The sequence below is a fragment of the Melopsittacus undulatus genome, chromosome Z (assembly GCF_012275295.1).
Source record: "Melopsittacus undulatus isolate bMelUnd1 chromosome Z, bMelUnd1.mat.Z, whole genome shotgun sequence".
NCBI lineage: Eukaryota > Metazoa > Chordata > Aves > Psittaciformes > Psittaculidae > Melopsittacus > Melopsittacus undulatus.
In genome coordinates, this window is record NC_047557.1 from 40,776,846 (window position 1) to 40,797,946 (window position 21,101).

The 21,101-nt window shown below is 41.0% G+C and overlaps 1 protein-coding gene across 4 annotated transcripts in view; it reads left to right on the plus strand.

Moving 5' to 3' along the window:
* The window catches only part of LOC101870797 (TLE family member 4, transcriptional corepressor), a 99,348-nt gene that overhangs the window by 44,311 nt on the left and 33,936 nt on the right, over window positions 1-21,101 (plus strand). For 3 of the 4 annotated variants that reach the window (XM_034072665.1, XM_034072667.1, XM_031054147.2), the window contains 2 exons: window positions 9,155-9,359; window positions 9,761-9,777. In XM_034072665.1, coding sequence (XP_033928556.1) covers window positions 9,155-9,359; window positions 9,761-9,777 — 222 coding nt within the window. The remainder of the gene's footprint in view (window positions 1-9,154; window positions 9,360-9,760; window positions 9,778-21,101) is intronic. The other variant, XM_034072666.1, reaches the window with a different exon arrangement.

A 21,101-nucleotide genomic window follows, 5' to 3' on the forward strand; every position in this document is an offset into this window, starting at 1 on the left:
ACTTTTCTTCTTAAAAAAAAATAAGAAAATGGCAGTTACTGAAAGAAAGGACTCCTGTATTGTCCCAGTCACCACGCTATAAACTTCCTTCTTAAATACACTGGTTGTCTCAATTTCTGCCCATGTTTTTGAAGGTGAGGAGCTTGTTTGACCCACCTCAAAAGGTGCATAATTTTTTTGTTGCTTTCAAGTGAGTAGTCCGTTTTACAGTTGCAGATAACAACACCTGTTTAAGAAATACCAGTGTGCCATCGCAGGTGAGGAAACCTTTGGAGGCTGTGCGATACAGATACAAGCACACTAGTTGTCATAAAAGCTTAGCATTAGTACATGCTGTCGCTGGCATGTCATCAGTGGTCCAGGGCTCCTGCTGCCAAATGCCAAAATGCTTTTTTGCCTTGGTGTGTAACATACAGAATCATCTCCCAGTCCTCACAGAGGGTAGGTTGTTTCTGCCTCTGGTCTCTGCTTTTGCTGTGAGGAGCAGCAAGGGGTTTTGGTTGGAGCAGTGTGGCTAAGGAGAAATGTTTTGATTCCAGTTTGCATGGCAAAGTTTTTCTTGGCAAGTGAGTGCATTCAGAAATGGGAGCTTCAGGGAGTATGTGGAAGGTAGTAGAACAAGCAAGTGTGTGTAGCTCAGGGGCAAGAGTTACTCATCTCTCCTTCTGTATTGAATGTTCAAAGGCTTATTTAGCTGTGATTAAAGCTGAAATGCTGTAAACCAGGTTGGTCACCTGCTGTATGTTGTACACAGATTGTAACTGCAGAAAAGTGGCAGACAGGGTTGACTTAGTGGGTGTGTGTTTTGAGTTGTTTTTTTGTGTACCCTAAAATGTTGAAATTCATTCCTTCCCATTTAATTGCTCTTGTTTGCTGTTTTTGTATTGAGGATGTGTGATCCTAAGGTCCTGCAAATCTTCTGATTCTGCCTATTCCCTGAAATTGAATTGCAGAAGAAATTATACAAGGCTTTTTAGTGAGTGCCTTTTGGGTTTGAATTATTCATCTGAAATCTGTCTAGGTTAAAGACACCTTTTTCTTTGGGAGGAAAGATGTGTTTTCTAAGGATTTTTCTTCTTCTCCTGCTATTCCTGGGTATCAGCTTCAGAGGGAGCCTTGCAGGTGAGGCCTAATTTAAATAAATCTCTTCCATATGCAGCATCAAGCTGAAAACAAGGAGCAGTATCATATTTTTAGGGATTTTTGAGGGAATTGGAATGGAAATAATTCCAGGTTCCATATTTACTGGAAAAAAAAAAGCTCTGAGGATGGATTTTAAATACTGTTGCTACATGTGGAATGGGGTGCCACTGTTTTCCTTTTTTTCACTTATTTCCAGTAGCTGTGGTAGCTACTGAATTTATATTGGTCTGTCACTATATGAGCAGTCAGTAACATTGCAGTGTGAAGTGCAGACCACTTTATTACATCTCACTGCCAATATGCCGATGCCAGAGGCTCTACTCGTTACGCTTAAGTAAGTGCGTATGACATGAGTGTTATAGCTCACATACTGTATCTGATCAGGCAGGAAAGCTGACTTCTGCCTCCATGTTTTTCAGGGTTTTACAGTTCGTGGCACTAAAGCTATGTGACCACCTTATCTTTTTTTTTGAATTATGATTAATCAGTGAAGATAACAGAGGTCCTAAGGAGAAATTTCTTCATATTTTACAGCATGAATATATGCAATAGTTTATTTATTACTTATTTTTGTATGCTGTCACTAAACACGCAGTAGAAAGGAGAAAACACTGTTGCCAGGGTTGTCTGTATTCAAGTGTATGGAAGCTGTCTCTAACCAAGCACAGATTTACCATACGCCTATCAGACTCCTGGTCCATTATATGCTATATATTACCTTCAGTGATGGCCCTATACCAGTGCTTTGGGAAAGAAGAAAAGGTGTTTAAAGGATCTGTTTGGTTTTGAAGTATTGTGGAGGCAGGGGCTCCTAAAAATGCTTAATTGCAAAATCAGCAGTTTTCATGTACTCAGTGGAGGTACAACCCCTATAAATATGAACCCTTGCTGAACAGTGTAACCTCACTAAAGCAAGGCATTACAGTGCTCTGGATGGGGCCAGAGCTTCACCAGAAATGTCAGTCTTTAAAGATGTCGAAAGACAAAGAAAGAATGGATCAGTCCAGGCAACCCAAGCAAAGACAATTTGCTGTAGTCCAATACTGTTTTGTGTTTGTGTGTTGTAAGCATGATGAAACATAGGTTAGCACTTACAGAGTTACAAAGCCTATGCTTCTCAGTAATTGCTATCCAGAAATTAGACTTGCTAAGGATTGATTTTAAAAAATGCATTAAAGAAATGCATGTGTGAAGTGCATAATATGCATCTCTTTTATGCTAAGACTGCATGGCTCTTAGACTATAACTTGTGAGGAAGCTTAGAAGTAAATTACAGCTGCCACATTAAAAGCTCCGGTGATAAAATTGCTCATAGATTTAGCAACTCGGGTCTCTGTGACCAGTGGTGTTACTTTTCTTCTAGCTTCTATTGTTTTATACATTATACATCTCAGATAGTGCTTTTTCCACTTTCCAGATGTGTTTATATAGCCCAGGGTTTCAGAAACTTTTTCATGTGAGAACCATAGAAAAGGTTCTTTAGGGCTCTGCTGGGAAAAGTATAGGCATCACTCTTCATTTTCTAGTTCTAAGGAAAAGGACCGAGATTCAAGCAGACACAAGAGGAACACCATTTTCCTACTGTCAGGCCATAAGAGAGAAACTCTCTTGCTAGTGTCTGTGATGGATTTGTGGAGCACTTCAACCACTGTATACATAGGTAGCCTAAGCCGATTTTTGCCATCTATTCATCTGTAACAGAACACACCCAGTTGCTGAGATCATTATTCTTTTCTCTGCATTTGTTCTTGTGAAATGGTTTTGAAGAGCATGTGTAGCACATTTCACACCAGTGGTGCTTGGTATGGTAAGACGTTGAGCTTTACTGGCATTAGGTGCTTTTTGCCTTCTCTTGCAGATGTGGATTTTCTTTTCCTTAGCTAGCAATTTATGGGACAGAAGGAAGAAGAAGGGAGCTTAAGTGGCATGATTTATGCAAGAGTTTCTGCCCTTTATTAGGTGATAATAGAAAGTAATTTAAAAAAGCCTATTTTATTCTCCATCCACCTCCAGAGTGAAACTGAGGTGGAGAGGAGTCCTGTGAGCAGAAGGAACTACTGAATTCCAGGATTCTGGAGGCAGGTGCATTTGGCCTTTTGTAAGGAACTAGGTTTTTCTGTTATTAAAATGCTGACCTTTTTACCACAGATCTTGTATTTGCTAGTGGGTTGTATTAATTTTTTGTTATCTTTGTTCTCTGTTTATGCTGCTTTGCTGAGTAAAGAGAAGTCATAAGGGGGTAAGGGAGGGTCATAAGGGGGTAAGGGAGGACAAATGGTGAAACATGTATTTGGACAGATAGATGTTCCTATATGTATGATTAAGAACGGAAATGTGCTCTGCATATATTGCCTTTCATCTCACAATATGATTTGGGAGATGACTTTTTGTTCCTAGATCACTTAAAAGATCTGTGAAGCAATTTGTAGAGATATGATTCTGATAGTTTCTTTTGTTATTTATGTGGGAGTTCTAAATGCTCCCCTTCTGATTAATGACAGCTGTTAATTTTTTTCCTTCCCCCCATAGTTTTCTCAGCGGAGCTTGCTTTCCTCCTGTAAATCAGTATCTGCAAAGGCAGAAATCACTGTTCTCAGAGAGTAAGAAGTTTGGCATTTGCTTTTCTTTTATTTTTATATTTATATTTTTTTTAGTTTTTTTTTTTTAATTATTATCATTATTGGTCTCCTTATTTTCTCTCCTTTTTATTGTTTTTCATTCTTTTTCCTAGATTTTGTCTAAACTTGTGCATTCATTCTCCTTTGTGAACAGAAGCTGTGTTTTCCAGTAGATCAGCTATGTCTGAGTGTTTAGAATTCTCACCAATCTCTGATACCTTTCTTTCACACTAGGCATGTTCATTTGCAAAATAATCGCTTAAGGATTAAGGATAGTATGTAGCTCCACCCTACATCTGTGCCACAGTCTCTTTATGGCATGCTTACCATATGCTATATATGTATATAGTTCCAGGATCGTTCCACTGAAGGAACTGCTGCATGACTCTTCGTACGGTCTTTTGCTGTGTTGTATCTTAACATCAGAAAAATGACTTCTGTAATGGTAAGCCAGCAGAGACAGAAATGTACAAAGGAAGTACAGACAGCGTACAGAAGGAAGTACAGACAGTATCAGGGGTGCAAACAGGCATGATAGATAACAATATGTATTATCCTAAGTACACTCAGAACTGCATGTGCCAAAGGACTTCCTTTTCTTGATGGTCTCTAAACCATTGTCATAGATACTTAGTACTGTTGGGTTTTTTGGTTTTATTTCCTCTTCATCTTGGTTACTGTTTTGTCTGTATGCTATCCTATTAAGGATTCACTCTGAGCAATACATCACTTCATCTACACAAATTTCAAACAAACAAGCTATTTTATCCAGATGTTTTAAGATCTTCTCCCAGGACTGGAGGTGTGGGTAGTGTATGCATGTATGTATGCATGCATGCATGTAATTTTGAGACATTAGTTTGATAACATTATAAATGTCTTCAGGTTAGAGGAGTATGTTCAGGTTGTTTGGATAATGCCTATGAGTTTTCAGGATCTGCAAAAGGAAAAGTGGTAGATTACTGAGACACAGAGCTGCTTGGAAAGTATCCAGTGAAAACTTGGACCTTTTCCAGGAAAACAGGCTTTGAATGTGCTGACTAAGAGAGCATTTGAAGCTAATTTGTTAGTGGGTTTATTATCGCACTTTACTTTAAATTTGATCTCTTAAGATGTGTTGGGAAAAGAGTTAAGCTAAGCATCAATATTTAGAATTGCAGTTGTAAAAAATGGTAATACTCAGATAAGAAGCTTTTGCAAAGCCTTTTTGCCCATTTGTTTAGACATGGCTTTGGAGTTATTTTACTCCTCAATGTAGGCTGTTTAGGAGAATATACAGAAAATTAAAAACTAACAGATCAGTAGCAACCAGCTGTTATCTTGACTTGACATGTGTCAATACGTCTTGAAAATTTTACTTCAGTCTTTACTACTGAACTGATTTAAATAATCATTGTCCTAAACTTATTGTCAAAAAGAATGCAGTCTTCTTGTTTGACTTCTTTCTGATTGCTGGGTTCACCATTGCTCTTACATTTTTGTATGTTGGATGTTTCTTAAAAACACTTCAGTCTATTTTGCGATTCTGTAGGGCATGTTTCTTGATAGCTAACTGATGCTGGTTTTATTTTTAAATAGTTCTGCAAAGTGTATAACATAATAAGCCTGCTGTACTGCCTTTGCAAGTTTTCACCTATTATGCATTGATGCTGAAAATGTATGCTTGTCCTTATGCATACTGTAGTCAACTGTGATAGGATTGTCTACAGTTAACCACGTGCTAAGAGTTCATAAATAACATGACTAAGGATGACAAATTAAAGAGGAGATGGAGGAGTGGGAAGTGAAAGCATTACAGCAACATCAAAAAAAAATTATGTAGTTGCTCAGCTGGCTCATTTTCAGGCTTTGCTTGCAAGTTTTTAAATTGTGTCAGATTTTATGATCTAAATTCATGGTATAGGCAGAAACAAAGGTAAACTTTCTTCCACAGTAGAATATTTCTGTGTGGAGAATATCTGTCAGTTGTCTTACTCTTCCATATATTTGGTATTTTGGTGACTGGAGGAGCCCACTTTTATTTAATCACTTTGCAGTACTAAGGTGATACCCAGTTGGTTAAGGAATTGTCTATGTTTTTGTAGTTTCTGCTGTAACTAAGTGTCTGGTGACACCCGTGGGCAGTGGAAAAGCAAAACCAAGTTGTAAATGCTGTGAGCATTTGAATATAGTAATAGGTATCAGAGGTCTGGAAATGACAGAGATACTGTACCGCTTTGTCTTTACCTTCTTGTGTATGCCTGTTAGCAAACAGTGCTTAATTATGCGATCATGTACTTTTTTTCCCCTGTTTGGTCTATCATATTTTGAGAGTAAAAGTCTACCCAGTATTTGACTTGAATTTTGTCATTTCTGTTTTCAGACCAGTGCCTCCCTTTTGCCATACACCATTGCTCATTGTGTTGGGGGAACTCAGAGTCCTTTCCTGTACCAGTTCAACCATCCTCCCGTTGTTGACTTTTTATTCCCACAGCAGTCTAACAACATGCACAACGCTGCCCGTTGTCTCTGTGGCACAGGCATTCAGGGCTATATACTGGAATTTTGAGTGTTAGTTTAGATTTGCTTAACAGTCTAGTTTTCATAATGAAGTGTTTTCTTTGTGCCATTACAATGTGACCAAATTTCTGCTGTACCAGTGAATGAACCTTTTGTGACTGTGGGGTCATGTTCCATGTTCTTTTCAGATTCCATGTTCCCATCACTTTCCATGAAAGAGCTTGGTCTCTTTAGAAAAGCTCTCTATGGCAGGAAGGTTGTGTTTTGTTTTGGTTTGTTTGTTTTCCTCCTACTCTCTCCAGTTATTTTCAGAGGTCTCTACAATTCAGCTTGCAGTGAAAACACATTGGTTCTTGGCCAAGAGGCCAGCCATGCTGTTCAGAATGTTCTCAAGCTTCTACACACTGAGGATTCATTACCCATAGTACTCTTAATGCCTGTATTATGCCTGGGAGGCGTTAATGTTGTTGAGTACATCCAAAGTGCTCTCTGTGCTATGTAGAGATGTTCCTAAAAAACACCAGTAAAAAAGTGGATTACATTTGTAGGGCAGTTCTCTTCAAGCTCTTTGGAAACCATCCTGCATTGATAGAGGAGGTCATATAATGCAAATTGGGTAGGTCAGTAGGGAGATATGTGTGAATTGTACAGTGAGTGAACTCAGTGTGACAGTGTGAACTGTCAGTGAGTATACCTGGTATACTTTGGTCAACGGTGTGATTAGTTAACAGGGGGAAACCTCTGTCACTGTTGATACGCTTGGGCTCTTCTCAAAGCCTTTGCTTTCACGAGCAGATTCAGGCAGACATCTTCTTGCAGTGGTTTATAGCACATTCTGTAATACAAATGGGAAATTCCTGTTTTAAAATGAGACTCCAGAATACAAATTATTTTGTCCATTCCCTTCTTTCTCTTGCTGTCCTCCTTCCCCTTCCCCAAGTCAGGAATGCCAGATTGTTCACTTGGTGAAAGGCAGCTGCATTCCAACCCTGAAGCTAAACAATACGCTGTTGGCTCTTGCTTCATTTTGTTGTAGTTAATTAAAAATTCTGAGAAATTAAGCATCTTCCATAAGAGCATCAAGCAAGAAAATGTGCTTGATACTTTGTACAAGAAGGAGCACCTGCTGGAATGACATGGGATTGCAAGCAGAGAAAGGATTGAGGTGGAAAGGATTCCACTTGGAAAAATACTCCAGTTTTCTATTTTTTTGTTGTCTGTTTTCCATTTGCCTCCCCTCCCCCCTTTCTTTTTGGTTTTTTTCCTGCTTACCTTCCGTTTGGTTCATTCCCTTCCTTTCCCTGGTACTGATGTGGGTCAAATGACTTTTTAATGCCACCACCAATCCGATTCCGCTGCCTGGATTGTATTTCCGAGAGTAAGAGAATGATCTGCATTTTCACAGGGGGTTGTTGAGAGAGGTGGGTGTGCAGTGTGCCGCATGAGTTACCTAGTGTGCTCAGTGTGACTCTCAATCTTACTTTCATCTCACCCTTACTTAAAGGCTTATGCTAGAAAGGGAAGGGGAGAAGCAAGTTAACAGCATATTGTCTTTTGATTGAGTAAAGAGCTGGGTTACAAGGTGGAAAGTGAATTTAGGTTCAAATGAAAATCAAACAAAAGTAGGACTTGCATCTCGTCAATTAGGAATTTCAAATTGATTTTTTATGCAAAGCAAGTTAAGTTTTTATTTCTTCTTCTTCTTCCAAAGTCGTGTATGCTGACGTGCGGGGAGGAAAGAACAATCCTAGAGTACTTCTGATTCAATTTACCCTGAGTCTTGAGCAGTGACTGTTTGAAAACAAAAAGGAAATTTCAGAGCTAATCTAGTTACTGTATGGACACAGATTAGTTGGACAGTTAGTGAGCAAGCCTTAGACCTGAACAGGTCTCTCCTGGGATATATTTAACATAACTTCTTTCACTCGTTTGCTTTTGTTTTTCCTTCCTTCTCTATGAGTACAAACAGTCTATCTACCCCACAATGGTTAGTATAGCACAGAGCTTGATGCAGCCCTGGTTGAGGTCAAGCACTCCAATTCGAACCTCTCAAGGGCTTTCTGTATGTGTTGCCAGTGTACTGGTAAAAATGACTTTAAACTCTTGTCAGCGCAGTTACTGGTGCATGCATCACAGTCCCACTCAAATAAACCTGTCACAACACAGAGTCAGCAGCTAGAGAAGAGTACGAGGGCAGGCCTCTAGCTTTTCATTCGAGCATCACTAAACGTGCACAGAGTGCCCAATTATTTCAGCATTATTGAGCAAGCCTACAGGAAGACCCAAGCCTTGCTACATTAGATTTTCTTTAGTAATTTGCTGAAGTATCGCTGAGGACCCTTAAAAGGCTTAAAACGATGGTTGAAACCAGTTTCCTTTTCTGGATTGTTAATTCAGGTTTTCTCTTTCAAATTAACTCTCACTACATGCTGTGCAGTAGCGCTGGGAGAACTGTTTAACACTAATTTTCTCAATTTTCAGCTTTTTTTTTTCTTCATTATATAACTGCTTTTATATAGTTACATATGTTTTGGTTAGACATGTACATGGTGTGCTTCAGATAGGAAGAGTAAAATAGAAGAGTAAAATGTAATACCTCTGTCAGAGAAATAAAATATCACCAGAACTGTAAAATGCTTTTCCTTTATTCCTTTTTTTTTCCTTTTTCTTTATTTTTCCTTTTGTTGTTCCTTTAATTCATACTGAAGTTTACTGGTTGTGTTGTGTCCGAGCATATGGGCAATTTTAAAATGCCAGGATGTTGGTGGAAGTTGATACCTGGATCAATCAGCTGCATCTGTTGATCTGATCCAGTCATGCCTGATGTACTACTGTACAATTGGACAGCCCCAGCTCTCTGAACAAATTCAATATCTGTGTTTCCTTTTTCACAGCAGCAACAACTCCAGGCCCAACATTTGTCACATGGACATGGTCTTCCTGTGCCGCTCACTCCACACCCCTCAGGCTTGCAGCCTCCAGCCATCCCACCCATTGGCAGCAGTGCTGGTCTTCTGGCATTGTCCAGTGCACTGGGGGGGCAGTCACACCTCCCAATTAAAGATGAGAAGAAGCACCATGATAACGACCACCAAAGAGGTAGGCATTGCCACTTGTGTACTTTCATCTATTCCTCTTTTCTTCTTTTTCTTAAACTTTCCTCTTAAAAAAATGAAGGAAACAGAAAAATGGGGATGGGGGGTAAAAATAAACCCTAGTTTTCACAAGAATTCGCAAGGTTATTACATCAGTGTTTGTTACTTAGTAGCTACCAGAAACTGTGTTCAAATGCTGGAGTTTTATAAATGTGGCTGTACAGTATTAATAATTAACTGTACAGAAAAGTTAACATCTGTGCAATTTATTATTTAAGAGACATCAGGATTCTTCCTTCCAAGTATGATAAATGTATAATTTTATGTAAACTAACTAGTACTTTTCTCTTTCTCTTTGCCACCGCCTCCTCCCCTTCTTGTGCATGGGGGCTGCTCTGCATGCAGACAGAGACTCCATCAAGGTAGGACTCCATTTCATAGGTGAAGGAGGCAGCTCAGAAGAACTGCACACTGCAGTTTCCTGAAGCATGACCCAGGGTGGTGGAAAAAGTCACAAAGTGAAACCGGGTTGTAACGCTCGTATTTATTATGTTAGCCGAGCCCTGCATAGACTGGCTGTCACTTAGAAAGTGGCAGGTAGTGGGGCAGCTGGGATTCTAGGCAGTTTGGTGGAACAGCACTCGGGGGCTGTTCCTGGATATAAAGAAAGGGCTGCCCAGGATCTCTGCCCAAGCGTCTGAGGTACAAAGAATTAGGCGGTAGTTTTAAGTCATTTGGAAGCTGTAAACTGTAATTCTGATACACCCCTATGATGCAGTTGTGGAAGGAGAGTTCTGTTGCTCGCAGGGGAGTGGGGGGGTGCTGCCTGCCTGCTGTCCTTGCCAAAGCAGTTGAGAGGAGAGAGCTGCTCTTCTGTAGACTGACAAAGGTGGTACTTGCCCTGAGAATTCTGCCTTCCTTTTCCAGGAATTAATTTTCAGGTTCTGAATGACTCTGCAGCATATATGTGTGCACCATCCTATGCATGGTAGTATTATAAGTAGCTTCAATGCACACCTTGCTGCTCATGTAATTTTGAGCATTCAGTGACGCATGCGACTACAATTCAGCGTGTGTGCCTGGATGCCTGTACATACTGGATAGCCACCAGAGCCTCTCAGAGGCTCCTATGGTTTTAATGCTGCGAGGAGGTGCATCTTGGCCCTGTCCTCTCCTCGATTAGTCTGCTCTCCTCACTGCTGCTGGCGGTTTACTAGCTTGCAGAAGACCCAGTTGTTGCCAGCTACACAATTACCTGCCCAGCTCTGGATAGCTAGATGTAGTTATAGAGTGGCTTGCACAGTTTTCAGGACCCGTTTTAGGTGATGGTCAGTGTGAAATGAAAGATAAGTTTCCCTTACAAAGGGCAAGACCAGTGCCTGCCTTACTGAGCGCTTGTAACACATTTGTTAAGTTTTTCATGGTGTTTTTCTCAGGAAGAGGTAGAAGAGGTGTTCACAGCTTGAGTCTTGGGTGCATTAGACAAGATCACCCAGAGTTTGCCAGTCAGATGTTATCTGGTGTGCCCTATACAGCTCTGGGAGGAGCATGGTGATGGACACGGGCTTTGCCCCAACCAGGGACCTGTCTGGCTGGCACTGCCACACAAGGGGCCATGCTTTTGCTTCTCCGTCAGCTCCAGATGGGAATGTGCCCCACAGCTTTCCCCAGTGTGCCCATTCTGCCACTGGCAACTCTGCCATGTCCCAGCTGAGCGCAACTGAGCTGATGGTTGTCAGTTTTGCTATTACCCACAGGGTTCTGCATAACAACCAGGAGCTGACAGGAACTGTCAGTTTTTACTGTGAGCAGCAGAGGCACTGAAGCTGTCTATCTGCTGACATAAGACAACAGCGCATCAGATTTAACTTCAGCTTCCTTGTCATGAGGGCTAGAAACTGGGATTATGGCTTTATGTGGCGAGGCTGAGTGCAGATTAATGATGATTTCCCTAGAACAGCCCCTATTCACTGTGAACAGATAGGTTTAGTTCATTCTCTTTTTTGCCTGCATTCAAACATGCAAGCACAAGTAAGGCAGATACCTAAATGTGGGAATACAAACCAACCTAGTTTCTTTAGCATGTTTACATACCTGTACAGTTGGAACCATGAGCATTTCTCTCAAGAAGGTGTATGAGGATAACTGCTCTAGTATATGCTGATGGAGTTTTCTAATCAAAATTTGCTAGTCATGTTTCTGTAATGCCTGTGGGATGTTGGCGTGTTTATGCTGGCGTGGGTGTTACATGCAGTGTTTATACCAAAAAAGCTGATTTTGTCTGGGAATGATTAAAAGGCACTGTTATTATACGGCTTCCAGAGGGAGAGGAGGGCGTCACTGCTTTTTGCCAATTTACTTCAAAATGATAAGTAGATGTTTGTCTTGCACGGTGTTCAGAATGTGAGTTGGCTTGTATGTCAGCATTAGCTTGCTGCCAGCTTTGCAAGGTAAAATAGTTTGCTAATTTCCTTAAATGTTTTCAGTGATACCCAGAGTAGCAGTTAGTCGCTTGTTCGATCGATCTGTCCTCCCTTAAGTGGTTCCTGGTTAAGAGAGGCTTTTTATGATTGTCTGGTCTGTGACTTGAAATGGTTTTTGTCAGCCAGAACGTACCAGTTGCCAGCAGCTGGAGTCTGTGTGCTTGTATGAAATAATTTATTCATGCAGGATAATGCTCCTTAACATTTAACAGGTAATGAACGTGACATAAATTTTCTTCTTGCTTTTAATTTTTCCCTTTCCTCTTCCAATGTGCAAACAGGCAGCTTTGGTACTCTAAATAGTAAGTAATTTTTGGCCATCTGTCAAAAGGAAATTTCAATACAAATTTAAATTAATGGTGCCTGAAATTTTTTATAGCTCCTCTAAAAGCCTCTAATGTGCAGAAAATTCTGAGTCTGCTGGTAGTAATTAGTGTAGCATGTAATGAGGATATGGGCAATGTTATACAGCCCCAGTGTAACGTTTTGATATGGTAGCAAAATTTTGATTCATAGAAGGTTGTTCCTGGGTTTAATTGTGAGAGACACTTTAAAGTGTTTTCTTGCTGATACAGATTATTAAGCAGGGCAGATTTTAGAATAGCTCATAAAGTGTAAATTTACGCTTTAGTGTACTATCAAGATAATGAAGATACCCTACCCATTTCCACAGAGAAAGGAGTTTGGCTGAAGTGTCCCACTTTTTGCTTCAGGTGCTTTGGATTTGCTGGGCAGTTGTCTTTGTGAAACTTGGGGTCTTCTCACTGTGCTGGTCCTAATTCTCCTCCTGGTTCTGGCCAAGGAAAATGAGAATTTGCCTCACCCTTCTAAACATGTTGTTTTCTGCCTGATAAGCCAGACTAGGCTCACATCCTTCTGAGCATCTCCCTGAAGTAGTGAGTACTTCATGGCTGAAGCCGAGTAGTCACCTTACAGATAATGCAAGTTTGTCCAGGAGCTATTCCTAAATAATAGATCAGCATCAGCACAGCAAGCTCCATGAAGAGGGGCTTTGGGAACTCTTTGATTTCGTCTTGGATTGAATCCTCCAAATCCTTTGCAAAGTTTGAAGTGTGGGAAAACACTAGACACGGTAAACTGGGTCATGGGAGCACTCTTTGTGCAGTGGCAATGCTGCGGAGTGGACAAAGGGAAAGGAAGGGTGACAAGCACAGGGCTGTGCTCAGAGTGCAGCTCTGGCTTAAGGGTTATGAGGGAGTATAATGTGTTTAGACAGAGAAATAAACTGAGCAGCATTTTACAGAGGGAACTTGAGGTGTCACCTTTTCAAAGCAGTAAAACTGCTCTGTCTAGAACAACAACAAAAAAAGGTATTTTTCTGCAGTGGATCTTGCTCACTGATTGCACCCTGCAAGGATTTTTCCACCTCCTGCAAGAGCTGCTGGTGTAGGAGGCATGTCATTCTTCCCAGCCCTGGCACCCTCTCTCAGACAGATGTGGCAGAAGTTTCTCTGGTCCCTAACAAAGTCCCTTCTGTCAAGCATATCTTGTGAAGAAGCTGAAGAAGCATTTTGTATGCAAAAGCACCACCTGGCAGAAAGTAGCCTTAGTGCTTGCGATCTCTTCCCATGGCTCTCACTGCAGCAGCTGCAGTAAAGGAGCCTCCAGATGTCTGCCCAGGGTAGCCAGGATGATCCTGAATGGGTTATTGAGAAATTTTGTGAATTGCTGCCCCATGTGCAGGATTCAGCTCATGTAACCTTTTTACCTCATCTGTTGTTAATCCAGATCTGTTGTTCTTTACACTGATGGAATGTTGCCTTTGTTTGTTTGTGGTTTTAGTCTGAATTGTAAATCATTTGTGGAAGAAACCTTGCTCATAGTAAGACTTGCCTACACTGTGAAGACTGTTTATTTTGATGCTGGGGTTACTGTTTCAGCAGCAAGAAATGCCAATAGTTAAAAGATGAGGCCTTGTGGCAGGAATGAAATAACTTGAGATTCCTGGGGGTGGGTGGGAAGGAATGTATAAAGGTTCTGAAATAAGATATCAAATGCAGTTTTGTGGTGAATTTAGGTCCAACATGCTGGTGAACTGTGAGAAATCTGTCAGGGAAAATTCAAGTGGGTTTAGCAATAAGATTACTTTTGCCTTAATCTGTGTGAAGCCTAATAATTACACATGGCTGATACAGAGAAAGCAGATGGGTGCGATTCCCACATTCCATTAACATTTGTGGTGGCAGGTGCTCCAGCGCTTCTCAATTTAGCTGCTTGAGCTGCTAGCCGCTACTGAGTGTTTAGACCTCTGTTCATTTGGTATGTAAGTAAGAGTAAGCAGCTTACTCCTGCAGCTGTAATTTGATACTTAAATTAAAAGTAGGAGTGTAATGCATCTGAAAAGAACAAGGTAGTTTGAAATCAAAATGCCCAACATCTAAAACTGTGAGATATTATCAAATGTAGTTACATTGCTCAGACTTTATTCTTCTTCTGGTAGAGGAACACCACATAAGCTCCAATGGTCTACTGCTGCGGACTTGTCAGGTTTCTTTTAAATGAAACTTCCTCCACTGTCATGAGTATTCTGCCAAATGTGTGCATTCAGTGTGTATTAAACAAGCCAAAGAAACGTAGTTACCTGTTAAATGCCTTAAGAAATTTACAAAATTTATTTCATTTTGTTACTTTGCCACTGTAATAACATTCAGCTGAAAAGCACTTCATAGACTTGTTAAAATTCAGACATTTCACACTCGTGTCATGGATTCTGCTTGTGCCTTTCTGTGTTTGGAAATGAGGCATTAGATGCTTTTTGCTTTCCATAGTGATGAAATGGTAGTTTTAAACTTAGCATGTTTGAACTAAGCTTTGCTCCACAAGAGTTGTGGTTTTGATCTTCATGGGTGCTTTGGGAGTAGTGTTATTAAAATACAAGTAACTTCTCTTGTCTTGTGATACAGTAATTTTTTCAATATTAATTGATATCTGCCTCTGGGCACGTAAGCTGTGCTGAATGTAACAGGTGCCCTAATTCTAGAAAATGTATTGTAATTGTTTGTTTGTGGAACAGATGAATAAATATCTGTGGGGCATAGTTGGTCCTCAGGTGGTGAACGTGCATGTATAAATTATGTGATTGGGTGAGACATGCTTGTTTGTTGCAGTCTCATCCAGTAACTGGCTGCTGAAGCAGAGCAAATATTAATTAGCAGTGTGCTGTTTGTTGTCTCAGTCTATCTTATGGAGCTGATTTTTTGGCACAGCTTTTTTTTTTTTTCTTAATAACCTTTTCGTGGCTAGATTTGTAGCGTATCATCCAGGCTGGTGTTTTTTAACAGATTTCAGAACATGAAACTGAACCTGAGGTGTATGAGGGCATATATCTTCCTCGTGCATTTTTATTCTTATTTTTTCCCCTCCTCCTCACTTCCCTGTACCCTCCCAACTGAGTTTTACATTTCTTTCATTCAGTGTCTCATAATTTGCCTTTTTAATGAGGTTGTCTGGGAATTTTAATTTAGTGTATTCATACTAAAGTAGCACCATGTACTCTGGTATCAAAAATTAGCTGCCTCTGCCATTTTTCATGGCTTCACCTCCTTTACCCACTAGCTTTTTTGCCACTTCTGTGTATTAACCGTATATTACTGGTCTCTTACTTTGCATCCTTTTGCAAGTTGTCACAGGTGACTCTTACTTGGTGGTGTGCCAACATTTGGACAAACTTCTGCAGTGCTTCTCACTGTCAAACATTATTTCACTAATTGGTGATTTAGGGTAACTCAGATGTTCCCTCTCCAGATGCTCTCTTCACTAAGGAGGCAAATACGTAGATGGGCTGCAATTTCTAACCTGAGCAGAGATGTCTAATTATTCCCATGGCAGCAGACGGTGATGTTGATAACACAGGATTATGCCTTCAAGTCATAGAGTAGGAAGAGGAAGTTTGCTGAGGTGAGGAAGTGGGTGGAAAGGTCTTCTCCAGTGCAAGGGCTTTGACAATGTAATAGCTGGGGAAAAAGAAGTAAAGGAGGGAATTAATTTATTATTGCTTTTGAAGTTCTCCTTATTGTAAGCCTGTGCTATTAAAATCATGTTTCGAATTCTGGTATTCATGGTTTATACCAGTTTACTCACAGTGAATGTGTCTGGAATGAAGAGCATTTTTGTGGTTGGGTTAAATAGTTGGTAGTCAAAGTAGTGGGAGAAAATAAATAATATTTACTAACTTTTGTCAGAGTGGGACACAAACTATATGGCTGCTTTTCTCCAAATTTTTTGTTGCTGTATTGAGCACTTAACATTTTGATTTTGAGTTGTCTTTCAGACCCTTAGATCCAAAGCCACTTGAAACATCCCTTATTTTTATGCAAATTAGTGGATTCCTCAGGTATGCTGATTATCTGCTGAAGGGAAGGAAGAAGGACAGATTACATTCTGGAACCAGTGTCAGGGTTGATTTGTGCTGAAAATTTCTGTCATCTTGGCTAAAGTCACCAAATGCTAGTAGTAGGTTAATATTTATGTTAATGTTTGTATTGCTCTTTGTGTCTCTTCCCTGGCACTGGGAAAGAATTGTATTCCTAGTCAAAGTGTTCTCAGTCTGTTAGGCTGATTTTAGAAGAACATGAAAGAAATGAGTAGTCTGATTGTTTCCCAAGTTATTATGCAAGATTGTTTAGTGCATGATGAATTACAAAGTTTTAACCGTGCTTTGAGGGAAGAAGCAATTAGGCTGGGCAGCAGGAATCAGCCATTGAGGGGAATTCGCAGGAAAGTTAAACCATGTCTCCCGCCTCTCTCTGATACAGCTCTAATTGAGTCAAATGATTAATTAAATATCTAAAGCTCGATTAGCCTATTCTGCTTGGCAATTTGAAAAGTTCTGTGTTTTTTTGAGCGACATTTGGCCTTTTGAATAACAAAAAACTGGAAATGCTAATGTTTTCCAGTCAACTAAGAGAAGAAAAATAAAAACGTCTCCATAGCAACAAAGCTTCTTTCTAGATGGCTTCCTAAGATATGCCTGAACCAGAAGCAGATGTCTGATTTGAGAATCTCAGCTCCTTCAATGTAAACAAATAACTTCTAGGCAGGTGTTGGAAATAATATGGAAATCCTGTTAAGGGGCCCTGGGTTCCTGTCACTCAGGAAGTCCCTGCCACAAAAGAGTTGGTTGTCTGAATAAAGGAGACAGAGTAAATTCTCGTTAGGCTTTAGCTTTTCCCAGGAAATGATTGTCTCTGCATGCTCTTTCTCCTGTGAGCCTGAATGCAAGCCGTTTCTTCTATTGATCTCCCCTACCACCCTGCTTTCTCCCTCTCCTCTCCTCTCCTGGTGGATTAGCACTTGATGTTGGCACTGGCTGCTGCTGCTGCTTGAGGTATTGTGGCATTTGTGATTTTAACCCCCATCAGTCCCCAGCCCTGCCTCAGCCAGTGAGAGGACAGCTGGAGGAAATGCCCATTGCCTGCCTGGAGAGAGGAGAGGAGGGGAATGGAGCTGCATAGTCATGGGCGGCTTATTTCTCTCTGGCTCGTTTGTGTGAATTTTGTGAATGATGTTGTAGCCAATGGCACTGTGCGACCGAGCATCATCTGGACACAGGACTTTCCTTTTTCACAGGGACCACAGCTTTGGATGGCTGCAGTAGAGGTTTTACTGTGGCTGGTGTCACCTGCTGGGAGTTGAATTAAGAAGTGGTTTTTATCATAATGTGTCTAGGAAGTTGGTGGGCTGCTTTTTTTTAACTTTTTTTCTTTAATCCCTTCTCTCAAAGTTACTGAGAAAATATGTTGTGGCTGCTGTGAACAGTGTATTAGTCTAATGTGACACTTATATTGCCTTTGCACTTGACAGGGTCAGTTTCATCCCCAGGTCCTGCTGTGTTGAGCTCTGCACTACTGCAGCCTGGGGACCAGCTTACTTGCGGCCTTTGGGTGAGAACTTCAGTGCTGGGCAGGCAGGAGCAGGTACCAAGGATGGATTTTCCAGGGTTTCTAGGACGGAAGCAGAGACCACGTGTGTGTGTCCCTCCTGTTCCCCTTTCTACGCTGCTTGGTGCGCCAGATGTGCATAGTGATGCTCTTAATAATGCTCAGAGGGTTAAATGTGGATAAACACAAAACAAGGCTTCTGAAAAGCCTGATGATCATGCAGCATTTCTCGGACTATAGCCACTGAGATGCACTTCATAAAGCCAATAAAGCGCTCACTGGTGGTCTCCTGTTGCCTTGGCAACGGACCACAGGGCACCCTGTGTGTGAAATGCATGAACATCTGCGAATTAATCTTTTTTAGTTTGTTCTTTCCTTGAGGACACACTGGCCGGCAGTGCTGGGGGCTGAGCTGGAGGGTCTCCCCAGGATGCCCCAAGAGCCTGGGTCCCTTCCAGCAGTGCTTCCCATGGTGGAAAGGGTTAGCCTGATGAGTTCTCACAAGGATGCTGTTGGCCTGCTTTTGGGTGCACAGGGAAACAGATGAAGAAATTTTCTCCTAAGTTGAGGATTTATTTGGCTTGGCAGTCTGCTTTGAAAGAAAAGTAACATGAGGGGAAAAGTGAAATAAGTGCTCATGTCCACACTGCAGTTTACTGGACCTCTCCACTCCCATGCTGTACTCTCGCTGGATTGCCATGAAAGCAGAAGTTGAGGGGTAGCTGTTCTCATTCAAACCACAAAATGGAGACGTGTGATGAGAATCAGCAGCGTGACAGGATACCTGGCCACTTGAGAGAGAGGCAGATCCCGAGGGAAAGTAGTTTTTCCACTGCCTCACAGAGCAACTACTGGGTGCACCAGTGTGGGGGTCATTAATTTCCCACCATCACCCTAGCAGGTGTGCAGGGTTTCCTTTCCCTTGTCTCCACAGATCTCATGCCAGGCTCCGGGAGCTGTGCCAGCCACTGGCTGCAAGTGCTGGGCTCACCCCAGCATGCTCTACCAAGTCTTCAGGAATACTGTAGGGGGAACACAGAGTATGCCATATCACCAGAGAAGGCTGGGTGCAATCAGTGTTTTAATGAAGTATTGGAAGTGAAATGCCACTTTAATCTTGTAATTGCATTAAGAGGATGGCAGATTGCTCTGTATCACTTCTTTCTGAGCTGCAAGCTTATCAAAAGGTACCGAGGTGCTTTTAAGTGAGGTATTGCAGCCAGTCAGATGCTATTTGTTTGCATATGAATATTAGCAGGCACAGCTGTACCTCTGTTTTTCTGGCTCTCAAGAGGCAGTGAAAGCAGCTGTGGGGGTTTCCTTAATTTTACTTATGAGTAAGTGGGGCAGAGGGGAGCGAAAACAGAAGAATTTCAACAGTTTGTTCCTTTTTTTGTTCGCAGGGTGAGTGGTGTATTGTAGCTTCTCTGTGCAGAGAAGCTGGTGTATTTCAGGCCACTCTAGATTTTGAAAGAGGGCATACCATATTTTCTTAGATGTTTTATTTGCCAGGATAAAGTATATAATAACACTAATTTTGCTGGTGGTGTTGTGTTTCATCAGACTGGTATGCACGGTAGACATGCCATGCAGATGTATGGAAGGGCCAAGAGAGATGCTTCCGAACACAACTACCCCCAGAAAAAGAGTCGTCTGCAGGAGTGTGTGGTTTAAGTTTGGCACAGACCACACACAACACAAAACTCGGCTGCTAGAGTATCATATTTTTCAGTCCTTTGCTCATTTTATTTTAATAATTAAGTGGCCAGACTATATAGAAATTATTGCTTCCATTGACTTGGAAAGCCAGTGCTGACCTAAATAACATGAAGCTTTGTTTTGTGATAGTGGAGGAAATCACTGTATTTGGCTTGCAGTAAATATAGCTGTGTGTTTATATTTCTTGTCCCTCCCTGATAAGTTTGCTGAAACCATACCTGCTGATGTTGTATTTCTCTCTCACCTCTATTTCTTTTAAAAATACCCAACTGCAATTTATTTTAGCCCTTGAGGAAATGGATGTCTTTCTTTTCCTCCCCTGCTTCGAGAAAAATGTTCCTTGTAATGACCTGCAAATACTGTTTTGTAATGAGCTTTGCTGTCTCATACTGCAAAATATGAAAGGAATTCAATGTCTGAATGATTTTAGAATAATAGCTTTAAAATTAATTACAGTAACTTTGTAGGGTGAGAAACCTTTTTTCTGCCATTCCTTGAAGTGCAGCATCTTTCCAGGTGCCCTGTCAGGATGCATAATTGGCATTAGAGTAGCATTAAAGTAGTATAGGCAACCCTGCTTTCAGCAAAAAGGCAGCCTTGTCCAGGGTCAGTTTGGTGACCTTATGAAAAGCACTGTATGCTTGCCATCTAGGTAGCCTAAAAGGTTTGTATCACACTTCAGGTATTTGAAAGCAATTACATGCTTAGCAGACCTTCTGTAGGAGTCCTGCATGCTTCTTGAAGGTTTTCTGGTAACTGTGTTGCCCTCAACCATGGTAAAGGCTGGAGGTGCCATTTTTGGACCCTTCCTGCTCCAGGGGATGATGAAGAAGAGACATTTTATTGTGGTGTTGTCTCATCCCTGTTCTTTTTATTGTATCTAGCATCAGGCTGTGCAGGTTTTCTTCCATTTACTCTGTACATGTTTCAGCCCTTCTGATACCAAATGTTTTCTCTGCTATAGTACCTCTCTATGTTGCCTTTGGTCTCGGGACCTAAACCATTTTGCAGATACTGCTAATGACTGTAACAGTCCCGCTCATCCTGATAAACTTAGTGTTGAAAGTTTGATTTATAGTAGTAAATTTAAGTGAAGTTTCCCACCAAGTGGAGTAGGGCTGAAATGGGTACCAACAGCTGTGGCAATCACAAAGTCACAGCTGCAGCTACGTAGTAGGCAAGTGGTCATAACTGGTTTAGACAGAATGAGGAAGAAAACTGATTAAAGAAGGCTCTTTACGTTGACAGCACACAAATCCTGAGATTGAGAGACTGCTACAGAGCAATCACTGTAAAACCGCTTGTTTTGCAAACAAAGTATGTTACAGATTCTTATTGTAAAATAAAAATATGTGCTTCAGTTTGACATACAAACAGAATTTCTTTTACTATTTTGCTGAGTCTTAAAAACTGTCAGGAATTCTCTCTGGAATGCTAGTTATTCAGTATGCACAACTGCTACTATAGATGTCAAAATTAAAATATTTATAAGTGTATTAGATATTGTGTTCTGGCTCAAGATACATATAAGTCCAGCACTGAACTCTGATGTATATATAAACTGGTCTCGGGAAAAACATTTGTTCATATCCAGGGCTGTTCCTGCCAACAGTGAGATTAAATCAAAACAAGCACCACTTGTTA